Source organism: Kryptolebias marmoratus, linkage group LG16 (genome assembly GCF_001649575.2).
Source record: "Kryptolebias marmoratus isolate JLee-2015 linkage group LG16, ASM164957v2, whole genome shotgun sequence".
Classification (NCBI taxonomy): Eukaryota; Metazoa; Chordata; class Actinopteri; order Cyprinodontiformes; family Rivulidae; genus Kryptolebias; species Kryptolebias marmoratus.
This window is the reverse complement of record NC_051445.1, coordinates 4,623,576-4,647,362: the sequence shown is the minus strand read 5'-3', so window position 1 is coordinate 4,647,362 and position 23,787 is coordinate 4,623,576. Positions and strand designations below refer to the sequence as shown.

At 36.2% G+C, this 23,787-nt stretch overlaps 1 protein-coding gene across 4 annotated transcripts in view; it reads right to left on the bottom strand.

Annotated features, from left to right (window-relative positions):
• bbs9 (Bardet-Biedl syndrome 9) overlaps positions 1–23,787 on the bottom strand; it is a 131,150-nt gene that overhangs the window by 74,166 nt on the left and 33,197 nt on the right. For 3 of the 4 annotated variants that reach the window (XM_037980541.1, XM_037980542.1, XM_017428475.3), the window contains exons 15-19: positions 21,198–21,212; positions 16,093–16,233; positions 14,925–15,020; positions 14,236–14,408; positions 13,938–14,090 (exon numbers count right to left, since the gene is read on the bottom strand). In XM_037980541.1, coding sequence (XP_037836469.1) covers positions 13,938–14,090; positions 14,236–14,408; positions 14,925–15,020; positions 16,093–16,233; positions 21,198–21,212 — 578 coding nt within the window. The remainder of the gene's footprint in view (positions 1–13,937; positions 14,091–14,235; positions 14,409–14,924; positions 15,021–16,092; positions 16,234–21,197; positions 21,213–23,787) is intronic. The other variant, XM_037980543.1, reaches the window with a different exon arrangement.

The following is a 23,787-nucleotide window of genomic DNA, read 5'->3' as shown; positions in this document are numbered from 1 at the left end:
TGTGTGTGTGGATTGTGCTTTGTCTGTTTGTGGTCAGGAACAAAAACAAGGCAGTCTAATCTTGGCAGACAAAACAGAGAGACTACAAATTACCACCACACACAGAGACACCACACACACCAAGTTCCTTTCTCTTTTTCCACCTGTTCATTCCTTTCTCCCTCTCCCTAAATCTTGTGGGCTGACATGTTTCATTGAAGGTTGTGCTTTCCTCTCTCCTCTTATTTTTCTTTCTGTCTATGTTGAAGAGACTGTGCATAGGTAAACTTTTTGCAGATGTTGCATGCACAGCTCTAGCAACTGTTGTAAATGCCAATCATAAAAAATAAAAACAAAATACAACAACAACAAAAAAACGTTATTGCAGCAGGATGTTAGGTCAATGTATTACTGCAACATGAGCTGAAACAATAATGAAAGGAAAAATACAGCTCAGCAATATAACAAACAGTATTGGTAAGGTAATATATTTGTATAGGATTAAAAAAATCCCCTTGTCATTATAGCTAATGTTTATTTGCTTGAAAGTTTGCTTTCAAAAACAAAGTCACGTCATGTCATAAGAATGATAATATTGCATGCATCACAAGGTATTTTTCCTTTATTTTATGAAAACACACAACAAAGCAAAACAGAACTTACCCAAAACCTTAGATCTGTGTTAAATTAAGCTCAATTTGTTTTTTGACAAAATTATTGAATAAATGCAATCCATGTCTGATTTCAGAATTGTATTTTGTCCCTATGGTAGTTATGTGCACTTGTTACCCAACTACATCATTCAAAGCCTGATATGTTTACTTTGTTGCACTGCAAGTTTACCTTTTTTAATAAAAAAAAAACTTAGCCATTAAACATTCAATAAAAGTAAGACATTTGCTAGTGATTCCTAACCAAACCTCATCACATAATTACTTATATTTTTGAAACTTTTAAATCAACATCATTTAAAAAAATGTGTTCAGTTGACTTGATTCATTAGAGCATATTTGTCTCCCAGAATGAGCAGAACTGCAGTTGTCTCAAATAATTCAAAGAACAAATAGATTTTAAATGACGGCTTTATTCTAATCATTCAAGTGCTAGGTGCACTTTGGTTTGTTAATGTTAGAAATGTGTCTAAACTAACTGCTGTCGCCTAAATTCCTTTTCCTGGTTGTTTCTCCTGATCATGAAAGGAAGCTGGATGTAAAGATAACGGTTTCCTTCTGACAGAAAGAGAGAAGAAAATCCTACACACTTACAGACTGGCACACATAATCGCATAGATCTTCTTTATACAAACACACACACAGGCACAGAGGTCCCCAGTCTAAAACTGAACCACACACTTGATGCAGTCCAGACCTGAGAGACCTGAGAAGCCAACAAACACACCCATACACACACAGAGAAAGTCAGGTCTGAGGTGATGGTTTTGGTTGTGATCCCAGTGAAAATGACACTAATTTCAAGCTAAGGAGCTTTGGCAAACTGAAATAAAATTCCACAGTCTTACAACTAAATTAACTGAAAGCTCACTGAATGCAAACAATGCTAACATGTAGTGTAAGAGCTCGTGTGAAGCTAGAGGTGATAACAATGTCCACGTTACTCCAATCAAACACACATGCAGCTTTGTAACTTGACCTCTAAACATGCTTACTTCAACACAGATACATGAGCACACATCTCACCTGCACAGTCACAAACACATACACTGCTCAAACTCCAAAAACCACAAACATACCTTTGCCCGGATGTGTATACCTGTGTGTCTGCGTGTGTGTGTGTGTGTGTGTGTGTGTGTATGTGTTGCCTCCACAATGTGTGTTTGCATTTCTCTCAATGGTCCCTTTTTAAGGAGGAAGGAGAGGAAAAGAGAGGGAGATGTGATTGAGGGAGAAAGAGAGAGAAGTAAAAAAATGAAGAGAACTCTGGGAATTCACAAAAACAAGATAAATATCCTCGGCTTGGCGTCGCATGGCTGCTGCACTCTCGCTTACACACACACACTGATTACAGAATAAATATGTGTAATCTTATAAATCAGCCATTGTTTGTGTGGTGGAAGAAACAAACGCACATATGCAACATGCAGCGACAGACATGTTGACTTTGGAGAAAGTGAACTGATGGTGGTGATCAGTCATTTGGGGTCATACACATATATTTCAATGTCAAAATGATAATCAGCGTAGAGGCGTTTCTTCTGTTCATTGCCAAATGTTTGCCACTAAAATGTCAGTGGTTAAAGTTATGAGCAGTATAGCACCTGATTTTAATTTAACTCTGACTTGTAAATCTAAACTTCCAATTATTTTTTTCTGCATCAGTCTACACAAAGCAACTCAGCAAAATAATGACAAACTAACTTACCGCTGTTCTATTCTTGTAACTATGTCAGAATTAGGATTAATTGAGGAGCAACTGCAGAAGTGTACACCAGCCAAAAATAGAACAGAAAAACTGCTGTTGCAGAGTTAATAGAAACCTTGACATTTATTTTGTGCAGTGTTTTGGGTAAATGTCAAAAACTCTACTACAGTAATAAATTAAAAATGGTAATGATGGGCAATCTGACAAAAAAATTGTTTTTACCACTAATTTGCTTTTTTGAGAAATTCTACAGATTGTGTCAATAAATATAAAAAGACAGTGTTGTCTAAAACGTTCTACTTGATTATGGTGTGATTAAAATGACATTAATTAGACCCATCATCTTTACAATTGATTCTGTAAGCAGAAATCAGTTGGTAAGTAGCAACAAGCAGACAAATTTCTGAAAAATAAATAAATACATCAGTGCAACTAATATTCAAATATCCATTTCTTGTTATAATTCTTGCAATCAAATCAATGTAAAAAATATGATGGACAGATTAAAGAGAACAGAAGGATGGATGGATGGATGGATGGATGGATGGATGGATGGATGGATGGATGGATGGATGGATGGATGGATGGATGGATGGATGGATGGATAGGTTGTCTACCTCGAACATCAGCCTTTAGCACAAGTATGAACACGAGGCAACAAAAAATAGTTTCTTTTGTTCACTTCTGTTAGTTTGACTTCCTGACAAAAGCTTTAAATGTGTATTTCTAGCAATGTGATAACGTCAAATAATTCAAAGAACAAAAAACAGATCTGACCAACTAAATTTCAAAAAGCTGTTTAATGTCACACAGCCTTTAAACAAATACCAGATGTGTCAGATATCAGATGTAACTTTATGTTGTACTATATTTGCTACTTAAAACAGAGATAAACACAAATGTTTTCCAGAAATGGTTCAGGATCCATTAGCTTCAGCTCTTAATGCAGATGTGTATATTATTCCAGTGTATTATAGTTCAACAAACTGCCAACTAGCCTCGTTGTATGTATGGCTTCCATACATTTAAACCACATGACATGCTATGTACAGCTATATTTAGAGCTAATTAAATAATGGAATGAACCCAACACACAGGGAACATTGTTGCAGAGCTATTTCCTTAACAAACAGGAATTTTTTAAATCAGAAATCAGAGCCATATGGCTACATTTCTCCTATGAAGGCATTGCGTGTATGAGTGTTTTCCTGCACACGTGCACTTTGTTCTAAAGTGTGTAAGGTTTTTTATTTTTTATTTAAGACATATTCCTGCAAGCCTGCAGACTCAGACTTTGTGTTTGGAACAAAGTCATGAGTTTGAGTCAATTTAAAAGTTACAGCACTATTTGACAACATTAATACAATTTGTTTGGCTTAAATTGCTTAAATTTGCCCAAATGAGTTTCTCAAAACTTAAACATTGCTGTCATTGCTTACTAAAAAAGTCAAAATTCAATATGTATTTGTTATAGCTATTTTTCATTATGGAGCTTTTTTTCAGCCTCTAATGTAGTAGTATGAAATGCAACCCTTTTTCAAAGTTCAAATCTTCTAGTTTTATTGTAAATAATTGCCTTAAATCAAGCTAATCAACATTTAAAAAAGACACAGAGCAGGTTTTATCTACTTCTGAATCAAGAGCAATCAATCCCCATCACTTCATTATTTCCTTAGAGGGTTGATGACAGTTTGGAGCTTAGAACAGTTATGGTTCTGATTTAAGCAGCTATCATGAGTTTGTTCTGCCGTGTATTCTGTGTAACATTTATTACTATAAAATGAACATGTTCTTTATTAGCTCGAATTAGCTAAAGTTACAAGCTAATAACTTGTAACCCTGTACTAATGAAGAAAAATCTTCATGCCTGAAGAAAAAAAAAAACATGCACCTTTTGTAATGGCTTTCAATTTATATGTTTTTCATGTTTTTATTTTTGACATTTTGAACAGTTATTACAAGTTTGAAGAGAAGTTGTTAGCAAGAAACATTTAACAAGGGAACTCCATGTTTTTATTCCTTAAATTTTGTTACATTTTGTATGTTTTGACGCTGAATTTCCATAACTGGCTATTCAAATGATTCACTTTATTTTTTTCTGATTAGATAACTAAATGTACAATCTCCCCTTATGAAACCAGTGCTGTTAGTCGACAGCACAGAATCCAAATGGGCCTTTTCAATCACCACGTCATTGAGGTTTTTTGACTTACAATGTCAATGAAAGCTACAAGTTTACAGTTTGTGGTCAACATCATGAAACTACACATTTTGTCTTGTGAGTTACAAACTTGATTCCATTTACAATATGGATAAACAAAAGCGGCCCACGGCCAAAGCAGAATGTAAACAGCATCCCTCTGCGGTTTTGAACGCTACAGTTGAAACTTCTGTGCCAGAAAAACCAGGAGGGGGGGAAGGGTGGTTTGAAACAACAAACCGGTCAACATTGACCTTTGACTCCGTGCAGACGGTAAACACTGATCCAGATGTCACTTACAGTTTTGACAAGTTAGTGTCTGCTAACAAATCAAATCAAGTCTGTTGGCACTGATCAATAATAATGCTACATTAAAATTTAAAAAAAAGAAAAACAAAAGCTGCCTCTAATCTCTACTTCTCTGATCTCTTCTCAGTGTAACAGTTCTCCAGCATAGATTACTTATTAAATCTTGACTTGGTGGCAGAAACAAGACATGATGAGAAATGATGTGATAAGCAATGATTTTTGTCAATCATCTACAGTCTTCTTCTTAAAAGTCTTTTAGACAATCTTTTCACAATCAGGAAACTTTCCCTGAGGTTTTTTCTTCTTTTCTTCAGTGAGTTCTTTTATGGTGTGATGGAGATTTGATCATTCTGTCATTTGCAGGAAAGAAAGCAGGCAGATGGAAGCAGATGGGGTATCAGACCAAAGCCAGATTTATTCTTTGATTATTTCACTTGTAGGATCAGAGAACAGGAAAGAAGGTAAAAAAGGAAGAGGATAATATGTATATATTAGTTTTCAACTAATTATCGTTTATTATACTGAACATAAAATACTGAATAACCATCATTTTCTTCTATATGTACATTTTACCAAACATAAAATTAAAGCAGAGGTCCAAATATTGCCCAATATTCTCTTTCTGCTTTTGGCACTTGTCTTTTCTGTCTTCCCATCCCTCAGGCTGCTTTCACACATGTTCACCAGAGAATAGATGAATTATGTGCAGAAACTGAGAACTAGACATTCTCTGCAGTATCTCTTCAATCTTCCACTTTACAGCAAAAAGATTCTCCACCAGATATGTGTTCTAACAGCTGGAAATATTACTGAGAAGCATGAGGGTAAAGTGCAGACGACATAATCACTTGCTGATGTTGAGAGTTCTTGCTCGGTACCTGGATGGATAATCTCAACAAGAAGTCTGGATTGAATGTTGAGGACATCTGTGTCCTCACATGAAGCCCCTCCGGATGATTTCTGGAGAAATTTAGGGCTGCTGTGCATGTGCAAAAAACGCTTTAATCTCTTTTTTATTTCAATCTCTCTCTTTCATGTCCCTTTGAACTCCCTCAGTCCACCTCCTCATCTTTCTTCTTTTCTATGTATATACACACAATGCTCATTCTTTGTATTTCTATGTCTTTCTAGTCTTTTCCTTTTCATCTCTCCATCTCCTGTATCTTTCTCTGAATTTTCCCCTCTGATCCCTTCCTTGACAGTCTCCTACCCCTCCCACTCCTGACCACATCCATATGTTAATAATAAAGTCTCCTCCAGCTCCACCACATCTATGAGGAAATCCTCTGGCAGGTCATCCATGCCTGTCTGATAAAGAGCAGCACAGATGCTTCATCCTCACTTCTCTCCTCATCCTTCTATGTTGTTCAACATTTTTTTAATACCAGAGCTTATGATGGGCTCAAAATGTGGCTTGACCCGGGTGGAACAGGTATGGTTTGAGAATGATCCCACCCGTACCATTTAACAATCCCAAACCTGATTAAAATCTGGGGGAAACAAACTAAATGAAACTTGACCTGATCAAGCCAAAGGGAAATAAAATAAATTAGAGCCAGACTTGGCCCAAACCTTTTTGGTGGTCAGAACCTTGCAGATTTGTGTTTGTAGTGAGAAGCAAAGCTTTATCAAAAGCATTTATCTGATACTGCTGATATCAGAAGACCATACAAAGCCAAATGTGAAACATTTCAACTTGAAACATATAGTTCTTAATGATCTAATGCTACTTGAAATAAAAAAAGTAATAATTGAAAAAGGCTGACAAATCATCTAAGTTGTTTGTTCATGACTAACTGAATTCAGATACGCATCGACAAACATCTTATCAACAAATCATATCATGTGTTTAGATTATTTTTTTCTGCTAATGGCCTTGGGGTTTAATGAGTACAAAGAAAAGACAATGATACAGTTGAACCAGGAAAATGGAAAATGAAGTGAAAAACTTGTGACATACAGTATACCCTTATTGTCTACAGCTAACAATCATCTTTGTAACAACTTATATATAGATGCACCAGATAGAAAACAGAAAATATTTAATAGACACAACATCTCACTGATCACAAATGGACTTGGAAAAATCTGTTGCTGTTGTGGCTCCATTTGAAGAGTCAACATGAAAAGTAAATCCCTCTGATTTTCAACCACATTTTTCAAGTAATTGTAAGAAGTATAATGGCTTTTATTATGACTCGTATTGGTACTCGGTATTGGCAAGCACTCAAAAGAAAGCACTTGAAAGAATTAATAGATAAATGATAAATCTAAGATTGCAAATTTTAATGTTGAGTGAGACATAAAAATGATAATAAGTTGCCTTGATGATTAAATTTAAGAACTTAAAGTATGCATGAAAGGAGAGTATGATTAATCTTACTGAGGTTACTCATTAAAAGGTATAAGACAAAATCTGTCACTATAGAGACAGCCAACCCCCAGACGGCACTCACATAGTCTCATAAACAGAACACTGAGTGTCAGTCAGCTGAATGAAAGACAGGCTTTCATTGATAAGACAGACAGTCACACAAATAGACCATCTAAAGAAAAAACAAACCAGACTACCGCCACCCCTCTGTGCTTTATTCAGACTCAAGAAGGGTCTCAGTGTTTGCAAAGGGGGGAGAGTGAGAAAGCATGGGTGTAAAAGTATGTGTTCTCAGGGTAAAATATCTCCTGGGGGAAGTCAAAAAAGTATTCAGAGGGAAAGACAGGGAGAGGAAGTTCCTTTGCTTCCATCTGTCCTTTAATCTGAATATCAAACACACAAGGCACCTGAGGGACTACCATTCACACCAAGGGAACACACATGTTGTGCCTCTTTTTATGAACACACACTTGTTAATGTGATAACATAACAGTCCGCAGAGATAAAAGAACAGTGACGAGTATAAAAACAAGCACCCTTTTAAGGATGTACAGTTAAACAGTTATATACGAGACATTTAACTCAGAACTTGTGTCATCACATTCAACATTTTCTAATAACTTATTTTATCTCAAAAGCAGTATCTTTAAAAAAGTATTAACCTTAATTTTTATTAATTTGTTTAGCAAAATCTATAATATTATAGAGGGGAAAAATTGCTGAAATTACTTATTCACTTATTCAAGTATTCAATGTTTCTTCTACTCATGAGATACAGTTGTAGTGCAATGGCCATACATCTTTGTGTTGTTCTGTGGTAAATGAAGACCCACATGGGACCTAAACTAGGATAATTCCAATCTCATTTTGTCTACCTGTGTAGAGCCAAGGTCTGGTTTTACTTCAGTGCATCAAATTGTCAGAAGAGCTCTTTTTGTGTGGTGATAAGACTGTCTTGCTTTTTACAACTGTGACTACATAATGTTTGGTGGAATTTCCATTTATGTTTCTTTACTGATCCTATTGTCTGTTGACTAGGGGGTTTCAAGATGAACCTAAAATTGTGCAGCAAAGATTTTGAGCAACCTTCTAATCATTTAATTTAAAATAGAAGGTGTAGGGAAATCCACCTAAAAATAAACATTCCCATGGAAAGTATCTTATAAGGCACAACAGGCATTATGTGAACACAGATGTTTATTAAATTTACATCTATGAACAAATTGAATCACAGATTTATACATTCATTTATAATAAAATAAGATTACACCGATTAATGCACATATTGTCATATAAGTAAATGCCTGCAGTGAACAAATAAATAATAATTACACACACATTTTTATGTATCAGCTACTTTCTTTGCTCTCTTGCTTACACACAAAAACACAAAACCTGAGAGGCTTGGCTGTTAATGGTGGTGGTCCTGCTCTCCACAGTGGGATCTGTGTTTAACCCTGTTTAGAGGTCCATTTGGGGCCAGATAAATCAAGCTGCTGTCTACCAGAAGCCTACATTAGGGGCCCTGCGAGGCCCCTTGGACGGCCTGTCAGTCACCCCGTCAGTCAGCGAGCCACCCTCTTCCAGCGTTTGAACTTATAATTACAGGGAGACTCAGCTTAGTTTGGCCCAGACTGGTTCTCGAACCCCCCTTCCCACCCACCATCTTCCAGACAGCAGCTCTTGCTAGCGCAGCGCTAATGCTAATACTAACAAACGATGAACGTTTTGCCTTCAGAGGAAACAGTGCTGAGGAAAATATTTATGGAAACTGAAAAGGCTCCCTCCCCTTTTTCAGCCCCCTTTGGCCTTTTCTTCATTCATTTCCCACAAACCTGTTTTTATTTCTTTGAGTGACAGTTCTGTGTTACCTTCAATTTTAAGAGGATAGCAAGTGAGTTAAAATGCTCAGGACTAATGCCAGGCTAACTTCTGCCTGCTGCTGATTAATCAGACACCAGTTAGAGGGGACAGCATAAAATAAAAGGGTTGTTAAGACTTATGACTTTTTAAGTAGTGACAAGGGAGGGAAGTAAAAGAGAAACATGCCTCCAACCAGGAGAAACATTTAGAGAGGAGTAATCTTTAACCCCCAAACAAGCTGGTGAATTTTGTCTATAGCTGATTTGTCTGCTCTATGAGCTAGACTGACAAATCATCATTCATGAGTCTTACTTTATTCTGAAACTCATAAATCATAAGCAGTTGGTTGACATATTGGGTATATTTTGGAACTCTGCCCCTGTATTCGGCAGATAAAAAGGTTTTTTTTGTTTCCACGTACACACACTAAGGAAGACGTGACTTGCTAAATCTAAGGAATTCATGAATAAAATATAGGTCTACAAAAGCAACATGAACAATGGAAATATTATCCTCCACTGCATAAATGCACAACCGACCACAAAGTATTCTCACAGGGAGTTTATACCTCTTATCTCTGACGGTTTGTCGGTGATGACTGGCCACTGCATGTGGAGACACACACTGCTAACGAGGAGGAAATTCCTCCCCCTAGTCATCCAAGATTGATGCAGAAAATTTACCCAGCAGACATTCCTTCGAGTCCAAATGAAAAAGGTGCCTGGTTCACCAACATTCCTGATTGGCCACACATTCCTTTACCGTTCTAACAACAGTGTGATTGCAGGCACAGAGCCACAGTTTCTTGAGGCAAACTTTCATAAATTATCTTCTTTCTAAAACAGCCAAACAAGGTATCACCTAGTGGAGGACTTTAACTAAGAACCTAGACAACAGTGGAAGAGGTGAAGCACCAATTTTCCACATCAACACCACTAAAGTGTCTCTGGTGGCGATAAAGGTTTTAATCTGTAAGCAAAGATTCTGAAAAATTAAAGTTTAACCCCACTATAACAAATGACTGTTAGGTGTTATAATCATATATTTTTTTTAATTTTTGATCACAGAAATGATTACTAAAACACAAATTTACTTCTAAAGTAAAAGTAAACTCATCCAGACACATTGAAAATCAAATAAACAGGATTCTCATCGATTAAACAAGAAAAAAGAACAATAAATACAATTCGATTATTAGCATATTTGACTTTATCTTTTAAAACCCCTGTCAAACACTAAAAAACAAAAATTTAAATATCCTCACAAAATCTGTCCTGTTACAGTACATAAACTGCTGAGCTGGCTGTGGGCTCGGAAGCTCGACTCTTAATACTGACATGAATTATTAATTTGACGCATTCATCACTCTTCCGACCAGCCATCAATAGCCTCCATTATGGCGGTGTGTATACATTACAGAGTGTATAGTGTGTCAGAAACTTCCCGCATGCAAGCCGTTTGATAGCGGGAAGAGAAGAAAACAGCGAGAGAAAAACTGAGAGAAAGAAAGAATGATGGACAGGAGCGACAGCAGAAAGCATTATCTTGTGGAGGCAAAGTCATAATGTCCCATCTAGAAACGGCTAGAATGGTGTAGCACAATGGCATTTTGAAAGGATATACTTTAATAGGTTGAAGGTCGGTAGAGTGATTCCACGGTCACACAAAGTTTTATTGTGGTGCATATTCGGTAAAAGACAATATAACAACTTCAAGAAGTATTTCATTAGTGATAAAATATTAAATATTGCTGCAACTATTTCTAAATTAAAACTTGCTTCTTTAATTCTTAGTTAAGGTAACAAAACCTTGACCAAACATTTCAATAAAGATGGAAAAGCCAGAGTTGAGAAGAGATATATGTCTCTCTAATATTTGCATGGTAACTTTTTTTTTCAACCTGGTGCAGCGGTTGACAAACTGTTGGAAAATTAGAAAATGTTTTAGAGAAAAAGGTGTGGTTGAAATTTCCAGACATCAGATTGAATGTATTATATATTGTGCTCGTAGCCCAGCAACAACTGAGTCGATGGTATTAATCACAGGACGTGAACTCTCGACAGATAATGTGGATCAAAGCAAGCAACTCAGTGTGCAGACTGCAGAAACCCTCCTTCACAGTAGCATGTCCAGGATTACGCAATTTGTTATAAAAATCACAGCAATCACTTCTATTTTACTTTTGCAGTTGTGCCTGCAGTCTTTGCCTGCATGTACAAAGAGGCTCTGAGGCCTAACGTATGTTCTTGCAGCTTTCTCTCAGAGAAACACATAAAACTAAATTCACAATAGCTCTGCTATGTTCTTCTCAAACATCTCATTTTAAACTCATCTGAGATTCAGGAATATTTTCCTGGCATTAGTTGAGCTTTGGAAAGCTCAGTCAGTTGCTCCTGTATGTAAACATCTGTACCATTGTTATAGTTACGCGTCATCTACTTTGATGCATAACTGCAACAATGTACACAGCAGAAAAAAAAAGAATTTCTATAAATATGGACATGCCATTGTAGGATCTCAATACATATTAAAGTTTTATTAAATGCATAAAACTTACTTGTTGAGTGTTCATTTTATTTCCTTGTGTATTTTGCCTACAACAACACTGCTGATGAAGAATTATCACTGTAAGTGCTGTTGAATAAAACATTTGAGTTGAAGACATTAAAAAGAGTTGGTATTAACATTTAAGCAGACATATTTTAGAACAACCACTTGGATTGCTTCTCTTGTCAAAAATCTATTTAGCTTAAGGCGGGCACTGTTTATTTGATTTTATTTGCCATTAGGACTTCAACGAGCTCATTAATTTCCTAACATTAAGCTCAAACAAAGTCTCACAATCCTGTAAAACGTGTTTGCATTAAATTAACACAATGTTAAAGCACTGTGTTGAAGAGAGAGAGAGTCTCTGATCATCTAGAGCATAACAGTGACATGCTGACAGCTTTAACAGCTAATGAAGAGATGATGTCACCCAGCTTTGCTATGTTTGTGAGAAGCTAATGAAGTGTGGAAGAGAAGGCTGCCAGTTTAGCCTCTAGAGTAAACAGCAGAGGCAAGCAACCAACCATCACTTCTTCTCACTTATAATATTACAGTGACGCTACAACAGCTCCACCCTGATGTACTTCAAAGTTCAACAAAGGGAAAAATCAAAGCTGAACTGCTGCTTTGATTTGAAATCTGATGTATTCTGAGCTCAGCTACACTCAAACAATATGCATTTATGGCTGCATATTGTTGAGCACAATCATGGGGACCTCGTTCGAACTTTAACCACTAAAGCTGCACAATACTATTGTGTTCTGAATGCTAATAATACATTTGGTCAATCCAACAAGCCATCACTGGCTGACAGCGATGACAGTAGAAAAAGAGAGCAGTGAGGACAATGTGGATTTATCACAATTGATATAGTCATTGTAATATTAAACAATAGCATCACTATTTTTTTAAAATATCATGCAGCCCTATTAACTGCCACAACTAAATGTTACATACAACCATTACCTAAACCTAAATTTACCTCATCACTAAATGCCTGAAACCTCAGAGATCCCTTTCCGGTCTTCCACACTATGGCCACAAAGAATTTCCCCTCTTTAATCTGCCTTTGGGGGAGAACACATGACCCAATCAAGCTGACCAAGAGTGCTTACACACATGAGGCAGGCATCGTAGAACCAGCAGTATTGTTGGTCTGAGTTAAGCACTACACATGCTGTTCCCCAATTCATACTCATATGAACGTAACAAATGAAGAAAAACATGCAAGAGAATTATCTAAAAATATTTAATAAAATTAAAACTTTCTCAGATGTCTGTAACAAAATATATAGTAACGGTGACTATGAACGAACTGCATTCTGGCATATAAACCCAAAACAGAACCAAACAGAAAAACTGAAACATCAAAAAGCTAACCAGGTGAGTCAAAGGAGAGGGGGACTGCCAGAAAGAGGAGTATCTTACATATTCTATCATAAAGTCACTAGCCAGCGCCCTCTAATTCTAATCAACACCAGTCACCTGGGAATATGGAACACACAAGTTCAGACAAACACACACACAAGCCCAGAGAAAAGGCTTGGGGCTGTAACAACACAGACTCGTCTACTCAGCTCTGTGACTACCTCTGTTACAGACTCAGAAGCATATCAGTAGTATATCAAGTTCAACCCCCCTTTTCTGCTTTAGTCATTTCACAAGTTACACCAATACAGGAAAAAGGCGTCTCAGGTCTGTCCTGAAAGTGTTGTGTACAAGGAGCTAAAGTGAGGACTGTACAAGATATCCTCACAAGTTCCACAAATGTCCTCACTTAGAAGACCTAAAACCCAAATTGTTTCTCTGAAAAATAGAGGCACATACACAAGCACACAGTGATGATGTGTTAGCGTGGATTTATGGTTTGGAGTTTGTATGGACTTCCTCTGCTTAGGTGATTAGCTCACACCCAGTTACACTCTCAGACATAAGTTTAAACAGGCACAGCTTATTACTGATACATTTGCATCAGTACACTGTTTCTCACACTCTGTGACATTATGTGTGCGAAAAACACACAAGGACATAAAATCCAGACTTGGATGAAAACACAATGAATGTTCAATAAGAAGGTTGTCAGGTTTTAAATGTCCTAGTTTTTCTAGGTGTTATCTGTTTATGTGGAATATACAGTCTCAAGCATGTTCATCATCCATGTCAAGATGTTTTCTCAGAGGCATCCTAATCAGTGACTAAACAACCACACCCATCTTAACAAAACTCATATGGAGTTACTTCTCTATAGTCTGTGTCCCTGAGTAAACCTTTGTTTGTGTCTCTGACCTGGGTGTAAGTGGCATCCAGCAGTGTGTCCAGGTTCTGTAGAGGTGCTGGGGTCTTGTCTTTAAATCGAGTCAGGAGACGGCGCTGGATGGCTCTGAACTGGACTGCTCGCTCCGACAGCAGGTCCTGATACTGCTGAGCACTGACGCGCATCTAAACGCACACATAAAAAAGCAACTGCTTCACTCCAGAATACTGAATTTACATTATATTTGACCAAAAAAGGAGTGAAAAATAGTATCTACTGTTACTGAGATTTTTCTTAATGTTTAACCTCTAAACACCAGTGTGTTTATACCTGAAAGTGATTGTCTACAGACAGGAAGTACTCCTGGAGGGGGAGAGGACCACTAAAGCTCTTCTTGAAGTCTTTTATTCCCAGTTTGGAGAAACGCTGATCAAACCTCTGAACAAGTTCCTTCACCACCAGCCACATATCCTCAAAACTGTCGCTCTGAATCCGGTAGCGCTCTGAGAAACACACAGGCAGTTACAAGATGCCGAGTATGCTAATGTGGTAGGAGATAAAAGTATAAAATTTAAAAAGTAAAAGTGTCACACTGCTGGAGCTAAAGAATGTGCAGTGACAACCACTGAACTTGTTCAAAGGTGCCTTCGAAGAATCTTACCAAACAGACACTAAAAACTACTCCTTTTGAGAGGTTTTGAAATGTAATTAAACAAAAAACTTAATAAAGCAATTACAATATATACTATATGTAGTATGAGACATAATAATAATACAAATAAAACCTTGTTGAACTTGTTGAAGTTTAACTAGCACAAGCAGTTACCACAAGGTATCACACAAGAGTCAAGTTTTTGCTTTTTAATTTTGCTAGTTTTGGTACAAAATGATTTAAAAAAAGCATCAAATCACAAAGAAAATGCATCAGCAGTTGTATTTATGATTTGTAAGAAGCTGGTAAAATGTTAATTTTTACATTTAAACCAGCTTTCATGGTAACTAGTGCCCGTCAGACTCACGGGAGGTCTTGGAGGCCAGAACTGTAACTTTGGCTCCTGCCAGAAGCTGGAAAGCCAAACTATTCCCATCCTTATCTTCTGTTTTTGCTGAAAACTCTGCAGTGGGAGCCAGAAAGAAGAAAAAAAAAGGTGATGAGACAGATAGGAGAGAGTCTATCAAGATACAGGACGCCAACAAAAGTGAACAAGATACAGTCCCACTCTTCGGAAAGACACACAATAGAAGCCCACACAAATCCATCATCACAAAGAAAACACAATCGGTATGAACAGTGAGCGTGTGTTTAGATGTCAGAACTGCTGAATGTAGCTGATTGTCAGATAAGTGGAAAACAGACAAGGAGTTCCCACAGCTGAAACACACAGAATCACAAATAAACATTCATAAACACATTTATATAAATACACAACCACACAGACACATAACAGAGGATTAATCATATCAATATATACACAATCTCACTTCTACATTTTCCTTGTGATTGCATGGTTTTATTTATTGTAATGTTATGTGAGATTTTATGTGGCATAAGACATCAGAGGTCTGTAACGTTGGATATTAATTCAAGAACAGAAAAGATAAATATAATCTCTACATGAAAAGTGAAAAGATAAACTAGTTACTTCATTTGCAGTAACAAGAATGACTTTTTTTCAAAAGGTTTTACAGTTCAGCTGAAGGCTTTGGATATCATTATAGTTATTTAGCTATATATCTTAAGTTTTTTTTATTGTTATATAGAAAACATACAGAAATTAGAATATACAAGGAAGACTAATGCCAAAATATTTAATTTTTGTTGATTCTAAACAACAATTTTTTTGGTCATTATTTGATGTCCAAACATTTTAAATGACTTCCTAATGAATTGGAGGCAGAGACATCTGGTTGTAGATGTTTTGCCTAATTTTGATTTTGATGAAAACACTGATAATGTACGTTTGTGTGTTGATTGTTGTAACATTTCTTAATCTCACAGCTGTCTGACTTGTGGGCAATCCTGAAAAAGAGACTTCTAATCTCTGAGGGTTTTTTTCCCCTTGTTAAACAAAAATTATTTTAGTTTACAGATGTAAACTCAATTCAAATGCAAAGTCTTGACCATTTTGGAAACCAAGAACTGCATCAGCACATGTGAGGGTTTGGACGCGAATGTCTGAATATTACCTCGGAAAATGGAGTTGAGGTCAACTGGTGGCTGGTTGGTGTCCACAGTGACTTTAAACTTGGTGGTTTTGGCTGGAGATGACGGTACACACACTAAAGCCAGAGGAAGACTGAACCTGGACTGGAGAACCCGGGGAACTCCTATGGAAAGTAAAAACGTTAGAACTCAAATGTTTCCTTTTTACTAAATTTATTTTACACACCAATTAATTTTGCACTATTTAGTGCTACTGATGCTCTTTTTGTAATAAACACTGTTTAATTATTAGCTCACTTCCCCTCAATGTGACTGTTGTGAAATCAAACAAGGTCACTAAATCACCTTAGAGGTTTTCTTTCCAAACAATATTCATGCCAGCATTTGTTAACACAGTAAGTGCTGCAGATGGTTAGGTTAAACAAGTACCTGAGAGCCAAGGGACTTAATATCAACACAGATATCCAAAGAGGAAGTTTTGCAAAAAGAGGGAGAACATTTTATGAGGAAATAAAAAAAGGAGGGAGGCAAGTTAAGGCCAATGACAACTATATTTTGATCCTTAGCAGTGCTGAGCTTGGCAGGAATCTACATTTAGCAAGAATGACAGAATAAGGGCAAAGAGGGATGGAGGAAAACAGTTGTTGAGTAAAGATGAAACAAGGTAACCAGGGGAAAGGAGGTAAGCTAACAACAGGAGAGGGATAAAACCTGAGCTAAGGAGGAAAAACGGTGGAAATGAACCAGCATAAAAAGGGAATAAAACAGAAATAAAATGAGAATTGACAGCTGGGTTGCAAGGGAGGAACGGTTTAATTATGGAAAGTTTCACGTTATTACGGATATTAATAATAACCTACAACTACTGTGCACCTTTCCATTCCAGACAAACAGTTATTATTAAATTTGGGGCAGCAGGAGCTTGGTGGTCAGTGCTGTGGTCTTATAATCCTGAGGCTGAAGGTTCAAGCCCAGGTTGTGGCAGGAAGGGCAGCAAGCGTAAACCAATTGGCAAATCTTTTGTGTGAGTTTGCTCGCTGTGGCAACCCCTGAAGAAGGGAGCAGCCAAAACAATAACAAAGTGATTATTTAAATTTAGTTCAAATACATAAACTGAGGCAGGGACAAAATTAAGCCAAGAAAAATAGTAGCAAACAGAAGGAATGCAGGTAGAGAAAAATGGTTTAACCTCTAAAAGAGGAAGAAGGACTGAAGTTTTGTTTCTTCACTCCTCACTTGCTTAATTTTCTCATTGACCCTTCGTTCTGGGTGACTGAATAGTTAAACAACAAATCACATCCAGAAAACACAGCACAGGGTTACATAAACATCTTGTCAGTGTGATTATGCAGTAAGTTTATGAGATATTTGGTCAATGATCCTCACTTACATTGTGCCTTCTGCTATTGAACAGGCTCTACAAATCATTATGCTTTCAATGGGGTTCTCATTCACACACACCCATTTAAACAGCATTTTTTGCATCTTACACTCACACACACACACATCAGTAAGTTCACTGTCTTACTAAAGGAAACTTCAACACTGCAAAGCCGAACAGATGTTTGAAATTTATTTTAACATAAAGTGTTTCTGCATTTATTTTACTCCTCTACTAAACGCCACAGTTACTTCAGATATACTTCAGACCAATGTCAAGCCAAACCACTGTGTTTTAAGGCAAACAAACAGCTGAATTTTGTAACATATTAAAACTCATGGAACCACTGGATGCCTATAGAAAGGTATACTGAGAAAAAAAAAAGTATAGCGTGCAGAACAACAAAAAAATGGCATAATTTGGTGAATATTTGTTCTGAACATAAATTTTCTTTGTTGTCTTAATGTAAAAATGCTATGACTTAAAAATAAATCTTTTGTGTTTGCAGTTGATCAAATGAAACGGTCATGTAAATTTTAAGAATGCATTAAAAAAGAAACTGCACCTTCTGCTATAAATGACTGTTGGGAGGAAAAACAAAAACTGGAAGCAAGATAAGACAAAAAAATCCACAGAAGAATAATTTAATTTAAAGAAAGATGAAGACAGAGAAGAGATAAAAATGAGATAGACAATAAAAAGAAAATTACGATGGAATGATAACGATTTAGGAACTTAAAAATAAATGTTATTTGACCTAAATTTCTGTTTACCAGTAACCACTTAGTATTTTAATGTTTGTATTTTTTGTGAAACCCTTCTTTTTCCACCTTAACTCTGAGTATTCCTAAGCTATCAGCACCTTTGGCACTGAGACTCCACTGCGTAGAGGCTGTATATCAGCGTAAGCATGTAAAAACCATTTTATGAGGCCAAGTTGAAATATAAATCACACTATAAAACTGTCAGTAAACAGACAACCCTTAGAGAAAACTCTTTTTCTGCAGTTTACCAGTTACTTTTACTATAAACCCTAAAATGATAAATAAACTTTAACAGACAGCAACAAACACTGACTGACATTTAGGCAGACATTTGTGCAGTATGTGTCACTTTTTTAGACATCCTGATTTATCTTTTTAATAACTAGATTCAGTTTATTTTGTTTTTCGAGTAGTGACATTTTAGTATATGATTAATTTTCACACTTTTTCAAGGGCTGTTAAAGACATAAGTTGAATTTTTGGGGTCAGTGAACTAAGGCAGAGTGAGACAAAGAGAGTTTGAGCATAGTCAAAACAAATTTAAAGCACAAACAGATTATTTTCATTGAGAATCTTTAACATGAAACTTTGACTAGATGGATTTTAAGTCCATCTATGCCAGCAGAGGGAGTTTGACATGACTTACAAAGAGCCCATGGTACGACAGAAATGAAGGAAGATTTTTTTTTCCCCTCCCTAATGAAGTGCTAATTTCTGTCTGGACAGTGTTAAAATTTTTCCTCATCTATGACTCCTCCTCTGTTTACAAGAGACTGAACAGAACCCTGTTTTACAGACAAACACTATGGTGTGTGCCACCCACTTAGGAGCTGAATATTAAATATCAGAATTTGTCAACACCAATAAGTTAATGTTATAAAATCCACTGGTTTCAATGGAAAAAGTGATGACAAAAATACCGAAATGAAAACCAGCAGATTGTTGCTGTTTTAAGAGAAAGAAGTCATGCAGTGATCTCAAACACTACATAATCAGAACAGTGTGACACCGGTTAGGGCTCAAACTGTGCAGTTTTAGAAATTGTACAAAGCTTGTAACTGCTTATCAGATTCTGACACTAAAACAACAGAGAGGAGGATGAGAAAAAGAAGACATACTTGAGCCTGGGAAAAAAAGGTCCAACACAGCAGACTGCACAATGTTTCTGCACGATTTTCCCCGAAAATTTCTAAAACTGCTTGATATTTGTTGTGTTTGGTTGTTAGAGTACTAAATCAGCTGTCAGCGACTCTATTACACTGAATGACAACATTTAAGCTCACGATAAAAGACTTTACTACGATTCCTTCACGACAAAACATGTTGTCTACGACAGCCAAAAACTAAAGTGTGAACCTGACCTTACTCTCAAGATTTATAAAATCAAGCTCAGTGTGATATGCACAAATCCTTTACAATTTTTAAAATTGCACAGTGTGAGTCAGCCTTACGTTAGAGTAGCTGAAGTTTACAATGTTTATCTTTGCACATTTGTCAGTTAATTCACCACGTCTTGAAAAAAATCTCTTTTGTAAGTTTTTAAGACTCTAGTTTCACTTAAACTCAAAGATTATCAGCAATAACTTTCAGGTTGCTGCTTACAGTAAGAGAGATGTGTGAAATTAAGCTTTAACAACATAAAATAGCAACTGACCACCACAGAATGTTGTCTTAGATGAGTGATTCCAAATAGTTAAAATCTGCCTGTATTTGCAAGTTTGTAGTGTGTGTAAAAGAAATGGGGAGAAAGAGAGGATAAAGTTTATTTGAGTAGAGGACCACTGTGCAGGATCAGGTTCTTTCCACAGCTGCAGTGATGTCATCCCTGAGTAGGTATCAAACATATGTGTGGACACGGCATGTATGTTTGCGTGAACCACAAGGGGAACGATAAAAAAGAAACAATCAGCATACTTCACTCCTCAAAACCCTTTTCTCATACGCAGCTGCAATCCGTGACTTATTGCATTGAAATCATTAGAAGGTCAGTTGTTCTCCATGCAAAAGTTTAATGTGAAAAAAAAAAAAAAAAAAATCTCCTCTTTGTTAAAAAATGAACAAGTTAGTTTTTTTCTGTTATGAATTAGGATGTCAGGCAATTGTAAAATAATTTATGTAGCCCTATTGCTTACTGTAATTTACCTAAAACAAAATATACCTACAGTACCTGAAGCATCACAGAATATCTCATTTGTGTCGTTCTGGTCAGCATATTCTCATTTCAGAGCTTCTAAAGTCCATTATAGTAGCAGGACATCATCTTTATATCACAACATACAAAGAAGGACCAACTAAAACAAACACTGTCTGAAAACTAGGGGGATGACTGCTGGGACGTGTACATCTGTACACCTAGTCTAGTTATAGTTGAGAAAACTACTTAATTCTTATTCTAGTGGTAACTCTATGGTTTGCTAGTAAAAAGTTGTTTTTAGGGTGAAGGAACTGGATGGGATTAGACACTTGGCTTTTCTGATTAAAATGGGTTATTTGCAAGGGAAAGAATGTCTGTCGAAATCCTCACAAAGACAGATAAACATATGTCAAAATGTGTGCTGAAATATAAAAGTCTACGTGTTTCTTTCTGGCAATGAATGTGAGTCAGATGATATTTCTGTGCAAACTCCATAGAGTATATGACGATAAATGGATAAAAATGAATATTTACATTTTCCATTGAGTGAGGAAATGTGTATGAGCCTGTGTGTCTGTGTAATTCTTGAGAAAGTATCACATATAAAGGAATATAAACACTTGACAGCAGTTTCCTCCTGTAATTACGGCAGTGTGAGTGTCTGGAAAGTATTTGGAGTCTTGTTGATGATCAGTGCATTTCTAAGTGTACAGGACACTTAATATGTTAAAATATGAGCCTTATTTTTCATTGACTGTGTTTGCATCTACAGAATCTATTTCCCATTCTAATAAAGACATCACATGTTTCTACTTTTTCTACTTTATTAAACTCTAACAGACAACTTACCTTTGGGATTAAGCTCTGTGAAAAATAGGAAGAGAAGAGTTAAATGTTAAAAAGAAAAATTCTGAAAGATCAGAGGAACCAAGATTTGGCACAATAAAGTGGCTTTGCTCCACTTGTCTATTTTTATTCATGTCAGTCCAGTGATAAAGAGATGTTTTAACAAAGCATGACTATAAAAAATACAAGTTTAATGCATTTGGATATACATAAATGTTAAACACATGAAAGTGCTTCCTCCTGCCTTTTCTTTCATGTACTCTTGAGAAGTGCAAATGAAGGAGAATGCAGCCCTTAAATTGAGCAAAACCAACCTCAAATAAGGTAAGATGACCAAATCAAAAAAATGTTTAAATCAGTAGGAGTTTTATTTGTTAAATGAGGATTATGGATAGGGATAAGGTTGATGATTTGACAATTATAAAAATAAATATTAGATATACGACTATCCTTGCAGATTTTTTAAAAAGCACCATTGTTGCTTTTCAATTCTTTTACATTTTGGGTCAAACTGTGCTTCCTCAAAAAAGACAAATTGAGAAATTAGCATTGTTTTTCTCTATAAAAATAAAAAAAGTATTGTTTTAAAACCACATGCCAAACAGCTTTTGAAATGGGTAGAAAAAATGAAAATTGTAATAAGCCTGTAAAAATGACTGAGAGTATCTTTTATCCCTGCTCCTCAGTGCCATGTTTTCCCAGCTGCTCTGGGATTTAAACTGTCCGTCTACTGCTTCTCTAACCTTTTAGCCACAATGATAGAAGTCTGAAAGATTGAGCTCCGATTTGATTGGTCGAAAAGGATTTCCTGAGAAAGTGAATGGGAAGCAGATGGATAAGTTGCAGGCCAATAGAAAGGCAATGAGGCGCTGACTGAAAAAGTTCACATTTTATTAAACTTAATCAAAGTCATGCTTTCCTGTTCAATCTCTGGCTTGGTTATTGTCTCTTGTGTCAGACCATTTCTGAATTTATTCAGTAGATCAGATTTCATTTTAAAATGTTTATATCAACTGCTAAATAGTTCATAGTACTGAGGATGTAATAATTCAACTATTTGACCTAAATGCCAAGTATCATTTTGGCAGGTAGGCTGTTGTAAACATTTTGATCAACTGTGCAGACTGACTCAAAAATGCTGAAACTAGAGTTTAAAGAAGCATAGAAAAAGCTTTTAATTCTGAGTTAAAAGTGTATATGTTTTATTGTTACAAAAGGATGAGACACTTTCCTGATTGTGCTGCTAGTTTGATTATATGTCTGTACTTCTCACAATTGAGTAGACCACTAAAACTGACCAAATCTCAATCTTCCTAGCTGTTATTTCACCGTTGCCTGTCATTTTTCTGACTTCAATAAAGGGTTTCCTTTTCTATTTGTGACATTTTACTGATCCAGTATTGGCTCCATGTGTTATAAAACAGTTGTAAACAATCATACATACCTACAGACAAACAGGCATACAGACAGACCGAAAATCCTCTCTTTAACATCAGTTTTTGCTTTGGGAAATAGATTAAAATCACCCAAAATAAAACAGTATTAAGGAATCTGGAAATGTAGACTTTGTCTTAGGCTCAGATTATAACTGTTCACTGCCAAATAAAAACCAGAAAGTAAAATTGAAGGAGTAAAAAAAGAAATAAAAAGGCTAAAACAACATAAATAAGGGAGAAAAAAATGAGCAAACCAAAGAAACCAATTTTGAGTGAAAGCTCTGCCTTAACATAACAGACATGAAATGAAGCAGGAAAGTTCTCACAGCAAACACACCATATACACAAACTGGCTGCTAAACTGGCTGAAATGAGTAAAACTCTGGATCCATCAGCTGAAGCTAAGAAAAGAAAAGTTTTAAGTTTCATGACTGTGGGTCATTATTTTATCAATAAAAAAATAAGATGGTTGAGAAAATACTCACTCTTTTGTGTAATTAACTAGGGATTGAACGCTTTTTATAAGGCTTAAAATGTCTTATTCTTTTTCTCCTTCCTCTGTTTGGTGTTTCCTCAGCACATTTTCTGTGCAAATTACAGCTACAGAAAATTCTAAATTATGGACAATTTAACATATATCAAAAATGTTACTTTGATGGTAATGCTTTTTTGTGACTTGTGAGAGAAATGTCTAGGGTTTGAGTCCTTGAATCACTTTAGCCATTTCACATGTCTCTGTTTGAACTTCAGATGCCCTTCTTCCATGTCAAGTGTAAAAGAACTATGGTGGAATAAAAGATTAAAGTTGATCTATCTCTGAAAAAAAAAAACCAAAAGGAAGCATGTTCCTTGGCTTGCAACTCTTTCCCCCTGCCAAATCTGTTACAAAACCTTGGTTGCATAGTGCTCACTGTCAACAAAAACAGAGAACAAGACCAGCATGGCAGAAACAAGGTATACCTACAGAAATTTCTTGAAAAACAGATTTTAGACCTGGTTGTCAAAAGACAGACGTTCTAACAAAATGCTGCAGCTGTAGGAGACATCAGCATGTGAAGATGCTGGTCACTCTGGAAGCTCAAAAAACAGAGAAAACAATAAAGACTGCCAGCTAGCTTCTTCAGTTTCCACACAATCTGGCTTAGCAACCAATGAAT